At 38.8% G+C, this 17,173-nt stretch overlaps 1 protein-coding gene across 1 annotated transcript in view; it reads left to right on the forward strand.

Moving 5' to 3' along the window:
• Positions 1–17,173, forward strand: part of AKAP6 (A-kinase anchoring protein 6) — a 232,505-nt gene that overhangs the window by 58,462 nt on the left and 156,870 nt on the right. The window contains exon 4 of the mRNA XM_067295590.1: positions 11,350–11,472. Within this exon, the coding sequence (XP_067151691.1) occupies positions 11,350–11,472 (123 nt within the window). The remainder of the gene's footprint in view (positions 1–11,349; positions 11,473–17,173) is intronic.

The raw sequence follows: 17,173 nt of genomic DNA on the forward strand, positions 1-17,173 counted from the left end.
TAGCTGTAAAACAATCTGAAAATAAGGTATGTTGCCAACACAACTTTTAAAATAATTTGAAGAGGCAATGCAGTACTGCCAAGTACCCTTACACCATGAATTGCTTTAACCTTAACAGTTATATTGGCAACATTTTTAGAAAAAAGATATCAGACAACTAGCTTCACTAAAAATGAAGATGCTGACTTTAGACCTGCACTAACCACAGAGTTTGAATCAAGGTTGCTGCACATCAGATGTTTCATAATGGAAGAAAAGGGATAGATCAGGAGACTTGATTTTTAGGCTTATCTGTAGAATAAATAATAGATTTGCACTTACGAACAATGGGACACTAACTTCCATATTTTCTAATATAATTTAGAATTGCCCAGAGTGGACAAAAAAGGACTTGGGGACTTTGTAATAGATGACTCTGTGTCAAAGCATTGTGCCCCTATACTGTAAACAGGACATAGTGACTCATCTCGGTGCCTGCTACTTCTCTCAGTTCTCTCAAGGCAGGCGCCTCTGCCCCCTGCTGTTCCATGTGCCAGGATCCCGCTGGAAGCTCAGCATCCTTCCTGCTGCTGCTGGTGCAGAGCTCTAGCCCCCCTTTTGTGAGTGTTTCTAGCATCATCTTTCTTGGCTCAGGCATATTTGTTGCTCTTGTCCTTCCCTTGATACATGTCTGGATGCAAACGTCTGGTGACTCTGTTGTCTTACTTGGCTCCCTGGTTTACCAGTGGAGTGAGGCAACAGTATGTGACCTAAGAGCATTCGCATCTCTTAGCTGTTCTCCAGATTTGGAGACTTTGACTGAGACAGGACCATACGAGGGTGTAATCTAAAAAGGTCTTAGCTCAAAATATTTGGTGCTGTGATGTATAAGAGAAACTTAAACTTGATCCTGTACTGGAGCATGTTTTGGACACCTGTCTTTATTCCCTAGCTGCTGCTTAGGCTTCTTGGGTTTTCTGTAGAGAAGAAATGACTCAGTTAAAATACATATGTGTTTTAAGAATAATGAGTTATTAGCAGGCATGACCAATTAGAGGCATGGCTATTTGTGAATAAATATATTTTCGGAAGAAATATGATAAATGCCAGTAGCACGATGAACCTCAAAGACCAGATTTGGATGATCATCCCAAAGCTTGCATGTTATCCAGGGCTCATTCATGCTATCATAGTCATCTAACTGTGCCACCTTTAACTCTGTGAGCTTTTCTATGTTTATTTTATTCTCAATGGCATAAAGAATTTCCCTGATTGGATCATTCTCTGACCCAACCCTAAACACCTACCTTATCTTTCCTTTCATCCTGAGCTGGGATTTAGCTTTTTTTAACTAAATAAAAAAAACGATCTTGTCCTTTGCCAAATTTCCTGCTCCTTTAATTCCCGCCCCCCCCCCCCCCCCCCCGCGGTTTATGCCCCATTTCCTTATAGTCTATTCTTCTTTCCTGCTCCTGTCTCACTTTCAGGGCTGTTAGTATCCTTTGACTACTGTTTTTCCCCTTACTGTTCCTTATACTATTCAGTCCATATTTTCCATATTTTTTCCTCAGGATTCTTTTCCCACTCTACCTTAAAATTTCATCAGAGCACAAGCTAGGGATGCTGAAAGAGATGAGTGATGGAAACGTGAGGACAAACAGATTTACATTGCAGAGCTTTTCTGACACAGCAGTACAGATTAGAACAATGGAAAATACTTCTCTAATTAAGTGTATCTGTGACAGCAAAACCCAGTGGCTTTAAAACTTATGCAAGTAAAAGATTTTTGTTAATATTACTTCTGTCATTTTGAGAGGATGATTTAGCTAGCCTGCAAAATAATGTTTTTCAGATGGTATGAATTGTCTCCACGAGGGGGCTTTCGAAGGCTGCGTTCTAGCAAAGTTGTTTTGTCAGATGCTAGACTGTAGATCTGACTGCAGCTGTGATCCAGCACTGTGGCCTGACATGAAACTTTAACAGTTTGAAATATTGCCTTAAAAAATCAGAGTCAAATTATTATGCATGATAATTTAGCAGGCAGATAAGCAAAAGGAGAAATGTGAATAGGTAAACTTTTTTCTATACAAAGAAAGATAGGCTAATATACTTATTTCTTTGATTCTTACACCACTTTTGAGATACAGCACTGGCCTCCCATACTTTCTCAGCATGAACTCTGTACTCACATGAATGAATGCAGGATGTCTAGGGCCTTATCTGGCTTTGTGGCTATTAACATTATGCCTTGTTTAGAAAGGTCTGTCACATCGCTATGAGAAAGGATCAGCAGCCATTTTGTATGCCTGGCATTATTGCCATCAGAGCAGATGGCCTCTCTGGACGTTTACAACCGATCCATATTGCTTTTAAGTTCATCCCAGATGATTCTTTAAATGATAGATGAATCGGAGATTCTTCCCTTTCCTTTCCCCTCCCTTCTCTCCACTAGTCCTCTCTGCATTTGAATATGTGCAAAATCACCATGATGCTGGCTTTTTCCACGCTGCTACTTGCGACTGAACTGTGTAGCTGTCTTGGTCTTGAGGCCATGTGGCTCTCTTCTCCCTAACAGTGTCCTTCCAGCCTACAGACTTTGCGTCTAAGGTTTCTAGGTGTTCACAGATCCTTCAAAAGGCTGGGGGAAATGTTATCGATGGGTTTGGAAGCTTATCTGCTATCTAAGAATACACCTCTTGGGAAAAGGGTTAAGGAAGAGTTTGACTTACCTTTTCTTGTGTCCACCTTTGATTTTGCTCCAGAGTCGCTCTGCTGCTACTATGAATATCTCTCTTCTTACAAGTCTCTAATCCTTATAAAGACATTTTTCTTGTAAGTCCCTGATATGTCCCTAATATTAGAAGTTTCAAATAGTAGTAGAGGCCTTGTATTAATTCTTTTAAATGAAAAGTAGATCTTTACCTTAAGCAAAGGTAAGACAGAGCATAGGGTAAAGAAAGGATTGTTTGTGGCATCATGGAAAGTTTTAAGGAATCTGCAGAAATATATTTAGGAATGACTTAATATTCAGATTGGTGTAACCTCCTCTTTGACTTTATTTTTGCTACTAGACAACAATCCCATGGGGTCGTGAAATTTTTATTGCAGATTGAGATTGCCCATTACTTTCTGATTACTCATCAAATGTAGTTGTTTTTAACAGATTGAAACGTAGCACTTTGCATATTTTTTGTGTATTCTGCTTTTTAAGCTTATCCTACCTTCATGGGGTGGTGCCCTTACCTAAAAGGCTTTAAGAAACTGAGAATTTCTTAAAAAATCAGTTCTACCCTTCCTGCCCTAGTCAGACTACAGTATGAAAAAATAGCTTGGAAATCTTAGCCAAATCTGCTGGTTTAATAACGGATCATAGGGCCTGCTAAAAATTAAGGTTAGGAGTACCCTAACATTAACTTTCAGACCAAAGCCAGAACTGAGTTAATTTATAGTATTTTCCTAGGCCTCTAGCAACCATGCTTCATCACCCTCACTGTTTCAAGTCTGGAAGTACTCTCAACTCTATTGTGAAATCTCCCTGAAAAGGTGACATATGGCCAGATAAGTCTGACTGGCTGTGCTTGATATATGTCTGTTTTTATATATTAATCCTTCTTGTTTCCCAGCATCAGAATGCATACTGGAGACCCTAAAACTAGCAGAAGCCATGAGCCAGTGAACACGGCGTGCTACTTTCTATTGTGTAATCAAATAAATTCTGACCAATTAGACAAGATCTCCATTAGGGAAAATGTATTCAACAGTCATTTCTAATTCTGGGTGTGATAGCTGGGCACCAAAACCTAGAGTTGGCACTTCTGAAAATGTTTTTAAAATTTAACACTTGGGATTAAAGAGTGCTCAATGAAGCTATATATAGTAGAAGACTGAGTTCTGTCTTTACACAGATGTCCACCAATAGAAGTCTCTAATCTTTATCTTTTTCTTGTTTCAAGTACCAAACTATGCTTTGTAAGTGCTTGCAGTAATACAAGTATTAGAAGTGTAACTGCAGTTACAACAGCTTACAAATGTTAGGGAAAGTGAACTAGTAAAGCAAAATTCAAGTTAGTGTCACATTTTAAGTTGCACGTCCTCATAAGCTGAGCTTATGGGGTAGATGTGGCACTTCTTAGCAGAAAACTGTTTTGTTTTATTTCCAAATGTTTTATTTGTCAATGAATGTGTCCTGAACTGTGTGTTGTGTATTAACATCCTACTGATGTGTTTGGACAGCCCTGTGTTTCTGTGCGGTCACTGTCTGCCACAGAATCCTGACGATATAGCACAAAGAATATTTTCCATTGTGGCATCTTGGTTCCTTGAGGATCCCTAACATCTGTGCTGCTAATGGTTTTACTGTTGCCTCTGGGTCTGGCTCCAATTAAATTGACCATGGCAGTTAGTACAGCCTCATCCTCTTGAGTACCTGGATTTCTTTGACTTACCTTTGCCTGTGAAGAAAGTGCAGTTTTATCCTTTTGAAAATAAAGTCCATGGGCAGGAATGACTTTCTCTTGAGACTAATATGCAAGTCCTTTTGTGGTTAGACAAAAGGTTTTCTTAATGCATTCTGTGATAGAAGTGCCCTTAGAGCCAGCTCATCCTTGTATGTGAGCTCAGTCTTTTTGTAAATTGGGAACAAACTTTACAACACACACTGCTTGCAACAAAATTGGACATTCATTTTTAAGCACACAGCCTCATAACCAATTCTTTTAAGAGCAGAACTCCCTTTGTGTAATAAAAGGTAAGGTGGAGAGGAGAAAGATCTAGGGTAGTGATTTAACCAGCACTGTGTTTTGGTGCTTCCATACTGAGGTTTGCAGAATACTGCACATATTCTACAGTCACTTTTAACTACCGTAACAGATGATTTTGGTATGTTTGTGTTTAATGGTTTGGTGCTTCTGTTTTATTTTGATTTTAATCTTAGTTCAGGTCATTAGAAGAGTTTTTGCCTTTAAAAATGAAATGACCAAAAGTTCCTTAAGTATGCTGTAGTGCAATAAGCCAGCACGCACGTTAAATTGTTAACTTAATAAACTGAGCAGTAGTAACACTGCACAGCTTAAAATTACAAGCCAAAAGGTGTTGAAATAATGTTCCTACCTGTGCCATGTAGGCCCAATAAATTCTGGGAAATTTTATCCATAAAGAGTGAAAGCAAAATTTGGCTTAGGAAGAAAGCATACATAAAATTTTGCATAATGGTGTTAACTAGATGCAGTTGCATCCTCTATGTTTTATGGCATAATTTTGACAATGTTAATACTAGCTTTCTTAAGTGCATACATCCAGATTTCCCATCTAAAGGAATCTCACATCTGAAATACATTAAAAACATCTAAGATCATGCTGCTTTAGTATACACAAAAATAAAGTTGCATTTTTCAATATTGTAAAAATTCCATGTTTTCATTCTTTTGTGTCCATAAACTTGCTATTTCTTAGACTAGAGCTCAAAATTACAGATCAAACTCTAAGGTTTTAGTCTGTTTTCATTCTAAATATGGTCTATAAAAGCTGGATTTGTAAAGTGATAGCTGCAGCCGAGTTGGAAACTTGCTCCCTTCCCATTCCATTCAATTAATGAAAGGTTAACTTCAAAGCCTAAATGAGATCATTTGAAGTGCTAAAATTATTGAACACCAGAACTGTTTACTCTCCTATCTGACCCAAAAAAGAGAGATTGTAATGTAAAAATAAAATTTAACCATTGAAATAAAGCTAGGGAATTTTAAAAGTTCTAGTGCAGGAAGCAATGTTAGCTTAGATGAGAGGGACTTGTGCACAATTTCAAGTGACTTGCTTGATAGACGCACATTTTTTTCAGAACTGTGATTGTTATCAGAAGTTTTGAAGTTGATCATCTGCTTATTATTTTGCTGATATAAGAAGCAGCCCTTAAAATTTCTCCTGGGCTTTTGCTTTGTTCTCTTTTGGCCGTTAGCAGCAGCTGTGCCAATTGCTCTGGGGAGATTTGTAGTTAGAGGTGGTGGTACCAAAACTCCTTGACTGCCTCATGTGAAGGCTCAGTCCGTCTGCCACGAACAAGGGAGCAGAAAGGTAATGGTTATCTAATCCTAAAGGAAGGTGGTCTTTGGTCAGAGATAGGGTGAGCTTCTGAAGGTTAACAGGAAAAGGCAGCCGGAGACTGTGGAAACTGGAGGGGAGTAAGGAACCTGCGTTGTGCTGAGGAGAGCCGCTGGCTGGGGAGCAGGTGGTGAGTGGTGAGGTGTGCTAAGCAGTCATCCTGCGTAGGGAGCAATGTGCAAGTGGGGTCCAGCAAAACAGGAGAAAGGACCGGAGTCAGGGAGAAAGTGCTCGGGAAGCCAAAGGCTGCTGACTTCTGTGAACATTCTAATTTTTCTGATTTTCTAGTTATTTAATTTTTTTAATTCAGTTTTTCACACCATCACAGCTGCTTCCCTGCTCTGTTACCCCATGTACCAGGCACAGCCAGTCAACCTAACCCAAAATCCTTTGATCAGCTGTACTTGGTGTAGGGAGCCTGCAGCCCTGTGCAGCAGCTGCGGAATGTGTCCCTTCCGTAGGGCCTTATATTCAACAGGACCTGGGTGGGAGGCACACTCCCAGCTGCATCCTTTCTTTGGCCAGCGTACACGCATGCCTTTGGTTTCTGACCTGATATGTCACATACCAGCACTCTTTGCATGACTCAACATGTGAAAGCTCATGTCTTACAGCTCAAAAAAATCGAGAGTTTTGGTCATTAACGAGGAAGTCTCAGGATGTTTAGTTTAATCCTGTCAAATTTATTTTTAATTCTTTGGTTAATTAATTAATTCTTTAATTTTATAGAACAATTGAATTATTAAGTATATTTTAATTCTTTAAGACTGCCAGCACCGAAACAGACACACTGAGTTATAAGTAATTTTCCCCAGGACTTACAATTGTCTCTTTTTCATTCTTATCCATCCAGAGCAAATAGAATTAGACTGCAAAAAATAACTTCATACATGCCAAATTCAAATTAAGCCAGTTTTGCTCTAGTTTTATTCAGAGATGTGTGATGAGAACTTTTTTCCTCTCCCTAGAAAAATCTGTATAATTGTTGTAAAACAAAATGAAAAGCTCAACAGGTGAACATTTAAGCATTTTATTGCATGGGGAGTGCGAAGACCTTTATCATTATTTGCAAACTTTACTATAGAAGTTGCTACAAATCATCCAATATGCAACATTTGTTTCCGTATTAAACAACAGAATAAGAATAGTCTTACACTGTGTCATGTAGGGGCTTGAACTTTTTAATAACATCTAGCTTGCTAGCACTGTATGAAACTATTGCATTTGCAAAACTGAACCAGCTGGTCAAAAGACAGAGACTGGATTATACTGGTGCTCCTTTTTTTTCCTGTTCTGTTCCCCTATTTTCTCTCTAGGGAAATCTTGCACAGTAATTTTTAGCTACAATGCAGCTGCCTATGAGCTTTCAACTTCCAAGAATTTGTAATGGAATATATAATAGTTTAATTTTCCATTACCAAAATATGGGTTGGATAGATTTTACAGTATTTTCATTATAAGCATGATAGCATCTGGATCAGACCCCTAACCAGTGTAAGTCAGCATAGCTCCACTGAATTTTATACCTGTTGAAATTCTTTCCTACCTTAAGAATGACTAAGAAGAAAAATTTAGAGGATGAAGAACATAAGTTCAAACAGAAAAAGGAGAAGAGTAAGAAGTGTATAGCAAGGAATATAAAGTAGTTTCATGTGCAACAGTATAAAATGAAGAAAAGCTGAAAAATATTCTATATTGGTTAAAATTTGTCATCCTATGAATTTCTTTGTTTCACTGAGTAGTCCTGGATTTGGATTCAGGATTGCATATTAAATCCTATCTTTTGTTTTGATACAATTGATGCTGCAGTCTGTTTTTTCTGAGCATAGTTTTATGCTCTGCCAGAGCCTCAGTATATAAATTTTTTTGTATTATAAGACAGTGTTTTCTTCCCATTAGTTTTTAGAACTTATTTTATCTAAAGTGTTTCTTTTAAATATGCATATTCTGGGAAACATCCTAAACAATGAGAAACGGGACTACTGTCATGCAATTTGCCATCAGTGCATCTACAGCATTCATTATACTCTGTTCCAACTAAGAAGGCCACTTTGCTTACGCATAAAAGTTCCTGTATTAGTCTATCAGTCTTTGGATGGGCAACGGGCTTTCAGTGATGGATAGGATGTTATGTTTTGGACTTCCTGTCTGTTTGGGAGACTTGAGGAGAATAAGAACCCAGATTTATATTTCTGTCAGAGCTACTTGGACCCCCAATACCACAGCTACTCCCTTCCTAACTAACTACCAGAGAGCGAGCAGCATCCAGTCTTTGGCAGGCTGGGGCCGAATTACTTGTTTCAGATGTAGGCTGTAAGTGATGGTGAAGACTGGTTTTGATCTCAAAGCCTGTAGATAACTACCTCTTGACCAAAAGTCAATGGAGAGAAGGGAGAGTTCAGCATCAGGAGCAAACTGTATTCTAGTCCATAGCTCCAGACCTGTTGCAGTTGATTATATTTGCATAGGTTTCCATTTGCACTGGAACTGCCTTGAGGGCAGAGAACAAGGCATGAAGCTGGTAGTAGTATGATAAAGGTGGCTCTTTGCTCACTAGCATTGGGCTATTAGAATAAATAAGAAGGAATCATAGGCACTACTTTAAAAAAAAAAAAAAGAAAATTGTTTTGATCATTAAATTGTGACACATGAAACAAGAACTGCACTATTGCAATTTAATCTTGCATTTAATTTGAGATAAAAATAGCTTTCTGTTTTGCATACGTTCTAACTGCCTTCACTAGGCTTAAGAAAAATACATGGTCTGTACTGCTACCCTGTGGCATTCCGTTGGACGTATTTTCCGCCGATTTTTCCCCTGGCCGCCCCGCGACAAGGCCGAGCGGTGTGTGCGGTGAAGCCGGGGCGCGGGGCGGCGGCGGCGGGCGGCAGGTGGCGCTGCGCTCCCAGGCACGGCGGGGGTGGTGCTGCCGCCGCCGCCGCCGCTGCCGGGCCTGCCGCTGCCTGAATTATTTTCAGTTTCTACAGAGGTGCTCTTTTGAATGGTTTCAATAAAATTTTATAGCCATCATTTGAAAAATAGTAGGATTATTGTGATTTGTGCTGTCTAGCAGAAAATAATTCTCTGTGGCAGGGACGTAGTCAGGGTTAGCTCTCCCCATATTTCCTCTCCGCAGGGAGCTCACCGCAGGCGTGCTTGTTTTTAGGAGCAATTTTAACGTGCCAAGGGAAACTGGTATTTGAAAATTTGTATTATTTTTCCTAAAAGAATTTGGTTCATCGTAGTTCTGCATGATATTGTATCTATATTTTTTCAGGCCCCCAAGCTACCCCTCAGCCATTGCCTACGCTGTACCACAGACTATTCAGGTCACCTACCCGTTCTGGGCACTCCCTCTTTGTACACCTCTTTGTACACCTCTTTGTGTGGCAGGTGTCAGTCAGATACTGCATGTTTCATAGCAGAGAAGAGCTGTTTCGGATTTCTAAAAGCCTGGTGCTGGAGAGTTTCCAAAGATAAACGTGAAGGAACAATACCGAAACACACAAATGTTTTGTGAGAGGATAGAAATAATCATTGCTGATAGTTGCCTTTTGTACTAGTGCAATCCTGCAGCATTTCTGAGCACGACTTTGAAGGCATACAGACATCGAATACTGTAGGCAGATGTTATACGTGTCTGTCTTCATAAAATACATGACGCATATACAAGAGAGCGCCTTTCTTCATTTTTTGTGTTTACCATATCACCTTGTCTCTCAAGGACAGCACATAGCTAAAATGCAGGCAGAGATTTATTGGAGGGTCTAGAAGGACTTTCCTCCTGCTCCTCTCCCCCATCAGCTCACATCTCCCACTCCTCTGCCAGTTTGGCATCTCTTATGCTCTCCAGCTCTTGCACAGCTCTTGTAACTTTTTCTGCTCTAAAATGGAAAAAAAAAAAAAAGCAAAAAAAAGCAGTGCTTTGTGGGAGGCAGGGGAACATCATATCCCTTTTTCACTGCCCCCCTCTGTCCTAAGGCTTGATGTGGGAACCATAGACCTTGTTGCACAACCTGCTGCATGAGAGGAGATGCAGCTGCCTGCATTGCTTACCCCAGGGTGGAGACACATGATCTCGGTCACCACGTCCAGTGGGCTGTTTCGTGTCTTCCTCCCCCCTTTCTGAACTGCCCCAGCAAACAGTCTGGGCCACCATGGCTCTGCCACTGTGAATTTTGAAGGAAGTGTGGCTTCTGCTAGCTCTGAATTATTGTCACTGTACTTTGCACAACACAGCTGTGTCCCAACAGTGCAAAGTCCTAATTCTGTGGTGTTTAGAATTCCAGTTGCTTGTGGCACTCTGAGAAAGGGGCTTGGGCTCCTAAGTCACTTGGGAATCTCTGCAAATTTTATCCTTAGCTTGTTTTCAGCTATCTGAATGGACCAATAACTACCTGAAATCATTCCATAAATACTGTGCTGAAAGTGAGATACTGAGCATGTGTGCTGAGTTGTTATCCAAATGGAAATTAAAATTCTCATAGGACTGTGGAATCATAGTTAATAATTAATAATATAATCAGTGTTAGAGCTATGTTAACCCAGTCTTTGGATGCTTGTATTAGACGGACACTACTCTTCAAAGCCCGCTTTTAGGCTGGCTATAAGCATCATGGTCAGTTTATTCCATTAACTCTCTTGTTTTGTAGTGGATGACAGACTTTGGTAAAGTTATCTGTACTCAATATGTGCCTCTGGTATCATCCAATCATGTAAATTCAGGGACACTATTTTTAATGTATAATTGATATGAATCTTGCAATAAATGGTGCCCCTGAGAAGACAGGAGCACCATTTGTATACCTCAAATACAGTCAGAAATACTTCCATTCAATGCTGCACATCCCACCTCGCCTACTGTTTGATTTCTTCCTTCGAAGTCTCGGCTTATGAACCAAAACAGGAATCACAAGACCTGAGTTCTGACAAGTAGTTTCCTTCCTCAGTCTGCCACAATATAACTTGGTAATACAGCTTTGTCCAGCACTTTTCTCAGTCAGGAGTGGTTGTGTTACACCTGGTCTTTCCAGTGCAAAATCTTCAGCTCAATTTTCATTGTAATCTATATGCAGCTTTTCATATACGTCTCATATCTTCTGAAACTTGTTAGAAGGCCACTTGCTGATCGTTGTTGTTCCTTGCATGCTTGCAAAAGGCAACATTTTACTGTACTATACTCTCCTGGCTTAAAAAAATAGAACATACATTTTTCAGATTGCCATTTCACTAACAAATATGCTTTTCTTGTTCTTTCTTTTTTCTTATCTGGTAAGGGGTTTGTAAGCAAGCTGGATGAATTCATTCACTGGTTAAATGAAGCCATGGAAACAACAGAGAATTGGACTCCTCCTAAAGCAGAGACAGACAGCCTTAAACTGTACCTGGAGACACACTTGGTAGGACAAGATTATATTATGATTACTATCAGTAATTGAAGTGTTCTGCTGTGCTTTTTATTTGATTATCATTTTTTAATTACTAGTGTGCATTTATATTTTAAAACAAGATTTGCAGCATTGCAGTTTAATGAAAATAATAACAAATTATTTACTGTATTTGTTTGAAATATGTAGCTATAGCTTTTTTTAAAATGAAATTAAAAACCAAAATTACATTGAAGTTCAGAAATTATTCCAAAAATGAAAGAAAATGGTGATAAAAAAGGAGAAAGAATAATGGTAGTTCTGCTGACCATTCTAGGATTTTTCCTGCAATTTTTATAATGTTAGAAAAGCTCTTATTAGGAATGAATTCTTTTTCTCTCTGCCACAGTTTTAGCTATAACACAGAGTCATTTAAATAAAATATTTGAAATAATTATTTCAATCATTTCACTTGATATGCATTTCTGTCATGTAATTAATACAACTGTCACTAACCTTGTTCTTGTGCAAAAAGCCAAAACATTGGGTGGAAGTAGAAAACACTTGGATGAATAATCTTCTGAATATATTACAGGCTAGAATTATATATTGAGAAACATTTGATAAACCTCATGAGACTTTAACTGAATTATTTCAAGAGCAATTTCTGGTTATAAGGAGGTGAAACAAAAGGCACGACTTAAACCAAATATTCAGTCCTCAAAACCAAAATTTTATGCCATAGGTAAAGAATAGAGATCAATGTATGCTGTGCAGTGGGTAGATATCTTAATAGGTAAGCTATGTTATCATCTGGCAGAAAGAGGAGGAGATTAAAAAACTAAGAAAATCTTTCTCCCCCTGCCCAAATCTTAGGTTCTCACCAGTATAAGCTGGAAGAGAAGCTGGTGATCGGCATTACTGTGAGCCATTGAGCTAGAAACACTAGCTGGATAAGGCAAAGCCTTAGCTGAACCCACATCAGCCCCCAAAGCTCAGTCTCATTTCCAGGCTCTGATACGCAGATGGTGAAAAATTATTTGACACTCTCAGGAATCTAATGATGCATTACAGGAAAAAAAATTCATCTTAATCCCTACTGTAATACTGAAGTGACCATTATTAAATTAATCATTTAAATATACATTAACCACATATAAAAATAAAACCCAACTCTCTTCAGGATTTCACCTATACAGCAGACTATTTTGTGTCTTTTGAAGATTTCTGCTGTAGTGGTGCCTAGAGACAGTAACCAGATTAAGTCCCCATTGTGATAGTCTGTAAAATGCAGTATGAAGATTTTCATTTTTGCCTTACATTGCAGATTTTGGAATTTTTGCAAAGAGTTTGGATCTTTGCCTTTTACTGCACTTATGTGGTCCCATGTGCTAACACGGATTCCCATTATGTCTGCAGGCGCTCTGAGGACACAGAGCGCTTTGTGAGATCAGCCCGCAGAAAACGCATTGGTTGTTTCAAATCGTTTTCCTCTTACTCTGCAACATGAAACTTTTGGAGAGATGAGCTTTTACAAGTAGTTGTAATTTTATCAATCTTGACTGAATAAAAAGAAACAAATATATACCTGTGCCATCCCAGGAACAGGGCAACAACCAGACTGGTGAGTCTCAGTCACAGTCAGATTTGTTTTCCGCGTCTTCTACAGGGAAAGGCATTAACTTTTGCAGGCAAATTACTTCCAACTTTGCCTTGTGGTTCTATTGGAGTTGAGGCTCAAGCCATCTATCAGAGTGGAATGTGGACTAGTAGCCCAGAGGCAATTACTTCAGTGCTAGAGGTAGGCTGAATAAATGAACATGTGGGCACCTGTACAACTTCACTTTCCCTTGTAAGTACTTAGGCTCTCAGCTGTACTCCGTATATCCACTGATAATTATTTTCATTTTTGGTAAGAAAATCTTTCTGTTTTTCTAATTATGAGAGTGTACCTGAGATACTGCACGTTTCAGGATGACTATTTTATGAAGCAAGGTGGGTGCTTTTTTTTCTGCTTTCCTTCTGTGAAGAAGTAAAATGTCTAAAGCACGCTGCAGTTTCAATTTGATTATGATTATTCTTATAGTCTGTATGGTCAGTAAATCTTTGCACAACCTGGAAAAAAGAACCACAGTTGTGACTCTACTGCCTCATTTTTTCTTGGTTTTCAGAAAACATATGCTATCGTGTTCCTTTCTACACAGCAGAATTGAATTATTAAAATACAGAGCATTTTTATAATGGGAAGATAGTTATTTGTATTAATTAGATTGTCAACTTTTCACTGGTATTTGTCTGACAGAAATTCTAATCTGTGTTTAAACAGAAATACATGAACTTCAATTCACATTAAGCTCAATGTTAAAATTTCCCTTGATTGAGCGTTCTAAGTCAATGCTGATCAAGGGCTTTGCAAAAGTACTTATACTGCTTGTTTTCTTCTTTTGAAAGTCAGACTTTACGTGCTATCAGACTCTCGAGATCTGTTGAAGTAAATGGTTGCTTAGTACTTTATAAAGTTAAGTTCCAGATTTATGGGTTCGTAGTACAGACACCAGTTGCAAACTAACCTGCAAAATAAAGGAGGAAAATGAGTTGGTTCTTCTCTATAAACTACATCTGCTTTAGCTAACTTCATAACTATGATTCCTCACTGGTATACATTCCCTGCTCATAGAAGGAGTGAAAACTTAGTGTAGATTAGTATTTTTATTTTTATTAGTAGAGACAAGGCCTTAGCCTTTGGCACAAATTATTTTTCACCACCTGTGATATTGTTATTGCAACAAGCATATTTCCAACAAAACAAAATTAGCGCCGTAAAGAGAGAGTATTTTGCATTCAGGAATTAAATCTCTGCTGTCACAATCTAAGAGGAGAAAATAAGCAAGCAGGAAAAACAGAAAAATGTACTTACTTTCTTTCTTGTTATTGGCTGAGAAAAGTCTTGCAGAAGAGATAACGACAAGATTATGAACATCCCCCAAATTTTCCAATATGTAAAATTCTTGATTATCATTATAGGGGCCTAATACAAATGTAAAATGAAAGATTGAATCCTAAAATCTGTCCTTTTAAAAATACTCAGCCTTGCTTTTCCAGAATGCAGATAACGAAAAACGTTTTACAGTGAGGGTGGTCAAGCACGGGAACAGGCCCAGAGAGGTTGTAATATTTCCATCTTTGGAGCTATTCATAATCCGACTGGACAATGTCCTGAGCAGCCTGTTGTGGCTGACAGTGCATCGAGCAGAGCTGTTGGAGGAGACAATCTCCAGCAGTCTCCTCCAGCCTCAACTGTTCTGTGATTCTGAACTTGGTGAGAAATGGTGTTGTACAGGCGCTCATGGACAGCATATTTATTTAAAAAACAAACAAATCTTAATTTATTAGAATCTTTGCATGGGGTAATAATACTTGCATGGGGAATCAAATCTCTCACCCAGGATGGCAAGGAGAGTCTCCATTTCAGGTATTCTTGCAACGGTGTCTTCAGCTAAATAAGGCGGAACTCCCTGAACTGTTGTCTTGGTGAATTCGTGTGTCTGGTCTGGCAAGACTGTCCACCCAGGATGTTAATCACCACTTTGAAGCATACAAGTAGTGTCTATCAGTTGGTCTAGGCACAGCAAGAGCTTCCTGTGGCAATCTCCAGGGTTGTCTGAAAGTCCCATCCGGAGAGCTTCTGTAACAAATAGTGAAGTACTTTGTTGTGAAGGTGGCTAGATGTTCAGGCAATCACCTTTTCTCAGTTTGGTCCGTTGTCTCCAGTCAGCCCCTTACCTCATCAGTGCAGAGACTAGCTGCGGCCACCCAGGGAATTAATGACTAGGTGCAGTGGGTGCGCACACAGACACAGCCCTGACACCCAAATACACCACAAGTACAATTAGTAGTAGTAACTATAGGACAAACTTGCATTTCATTCTTATATCACAGCTACAACATAAATTCCAGAGCTTTTGCCACAGTGGGTAACCATACAATTTGATAAAGAATATGAAATTTTCTACAAGTAGGTATGTAGTCTACACCTAGGGTGAGATGTGCCAAAATAGATAGCCTTCAGCTTGAAGGGCAGTTTTCACTGCAAATTTTAAAACCTAGCCCCTCGATTTTTTGCAGAACTGAAATCCATACGTGCTTTCTTTTAGATACACCAAAGCTTGAAGCTTCCAATTAAAATATGTTCTCAGAGAACCTTGGAAGCTACTAACAGTGGATAAAATTATTCTTTCAATTTTACTGGTCTTCACCACTGTGTAACATCAGTGAAACTGATTTGGGAGCTGTGGGATTCCCGTTTTGGTGGTCTGTATGGGAGGGCTGATATGGGGCTGCCAACTCTGGAACTTCTGGCACCTCTGCAGCCAGCCAGACAAGCTGGCAGATATTGAAAGCACTAAGATATTTTAGCAAAACATTAATGTTTTTCAGCAAAAACCTACTTAGCCAGGAAGTATTCAATCAGCCCTACCTGTGAAAAAAGTGAGGCAGGTGATGAGTTGTATGCACAGTTTGGCTCAGATCACTTCCTAATGAAAAGATATCTTCACTGATCTTACCAACAGGGAACTTCTGAAAAATGATTTCTGATTTGCTTTACCTGTTGTAGCTCTTCCTTTTCTGTTATGCTGATTTCTGCCCATTGGCACCCTAATCAAAATCAGCTATTAGCAGAATCTAAGCATGGTCTTGGTGGTATGCAAATCAGTTTTAATCAAAAACAGCATCCTGAAGCTAGCTTATGAACTAAAGGCATCTATCCAGATAATACTGCTGCACTTGTGAAATGAAATAGACTTTCTTACCAGTTCAACAAATAAGAATCCACCCTATTGCTCTTCACCATCTTAGTTTACTGAAATGGACATTTTATTCCTCTTTACTCCTCATTGTTTTAGCAGAGCAAAGACGTAAGCAAGCAACTGAGGAAATGGAAAGGTCCACTGTTCAGAAAACTTTAGATAAATGGCATTTTAAAGCAGTTATATTCACTGAGACCTGAGACTTTTAATTCCGTAATCTTAACTTTTCTTTTTGTTCTTAACACAGTACTTTCTTTGCTTGTTACTCTTCCTAATTATGCAGCTTCCTTTGGAGTGCTGTTAGGTCCTTTGGCTAAAGCCATTTTTGTGTTTAGTGTTATACTTAGAGCTAGATAATATGAGACTTTTTAATGAAAACCTAAAACGAAAAATCTCCTCTTTTAAATTTGTTACAACTTCTTAAATCCTTCTTGTGTTATTAGTTGGCATTGATGAATAGTATTTTCAGTGGAGTTAAAAATTAATTAAAATATGGCCACCTTAGAAATTTAGTATCAGTAGTCAGGCATTTTCATACTAGCAATCTTTATTAATATAACAGACTCTTGAAAACTTCTGTAAGATTAAAATCCTGAAATTTTGAGTACAGGGAATATCAGAAGGATTTTGGGTTTTTTTGAGAAATGGTAGATTTTTTTTTTTTTCCCCAAAACAGAAGAATGGTCAGATTCCCATGATGATGTGCTTTCTTTCAAATGAGCTGTTGCCTCTTGCTGTTCTGAATAAGACTGTGGCCGTAACTTCCCTATGTTTAAATTTGCAATTTGGAGGAGGGCAAATGTTTCACTTCTTGCTGCAACTGTGGACAATAAAGTTGCCATCTTTTCTAAGGATAGCTTAAGTCCCCCATTATTGGATGAACATTGGTTTCCTGTTCCTTAAGATAGCACAAAGAGGCATTGTTT

This window comes from Apteryx mantelli, chromosome 4, assembly GCF_036417845.1.
Source record: "Apteryx mantelli isolate bAptMan1 chromosome 4, bAptMan1.hap1, whole genome shotgun sequence".
Classification (NCBI taxonomy): domain Eukaryota; kingdom Metazoa; phylum Chordata; class Aves; order Apterygiformes; family Apterygidae; genus Apteryx; species Apteryx mantelli.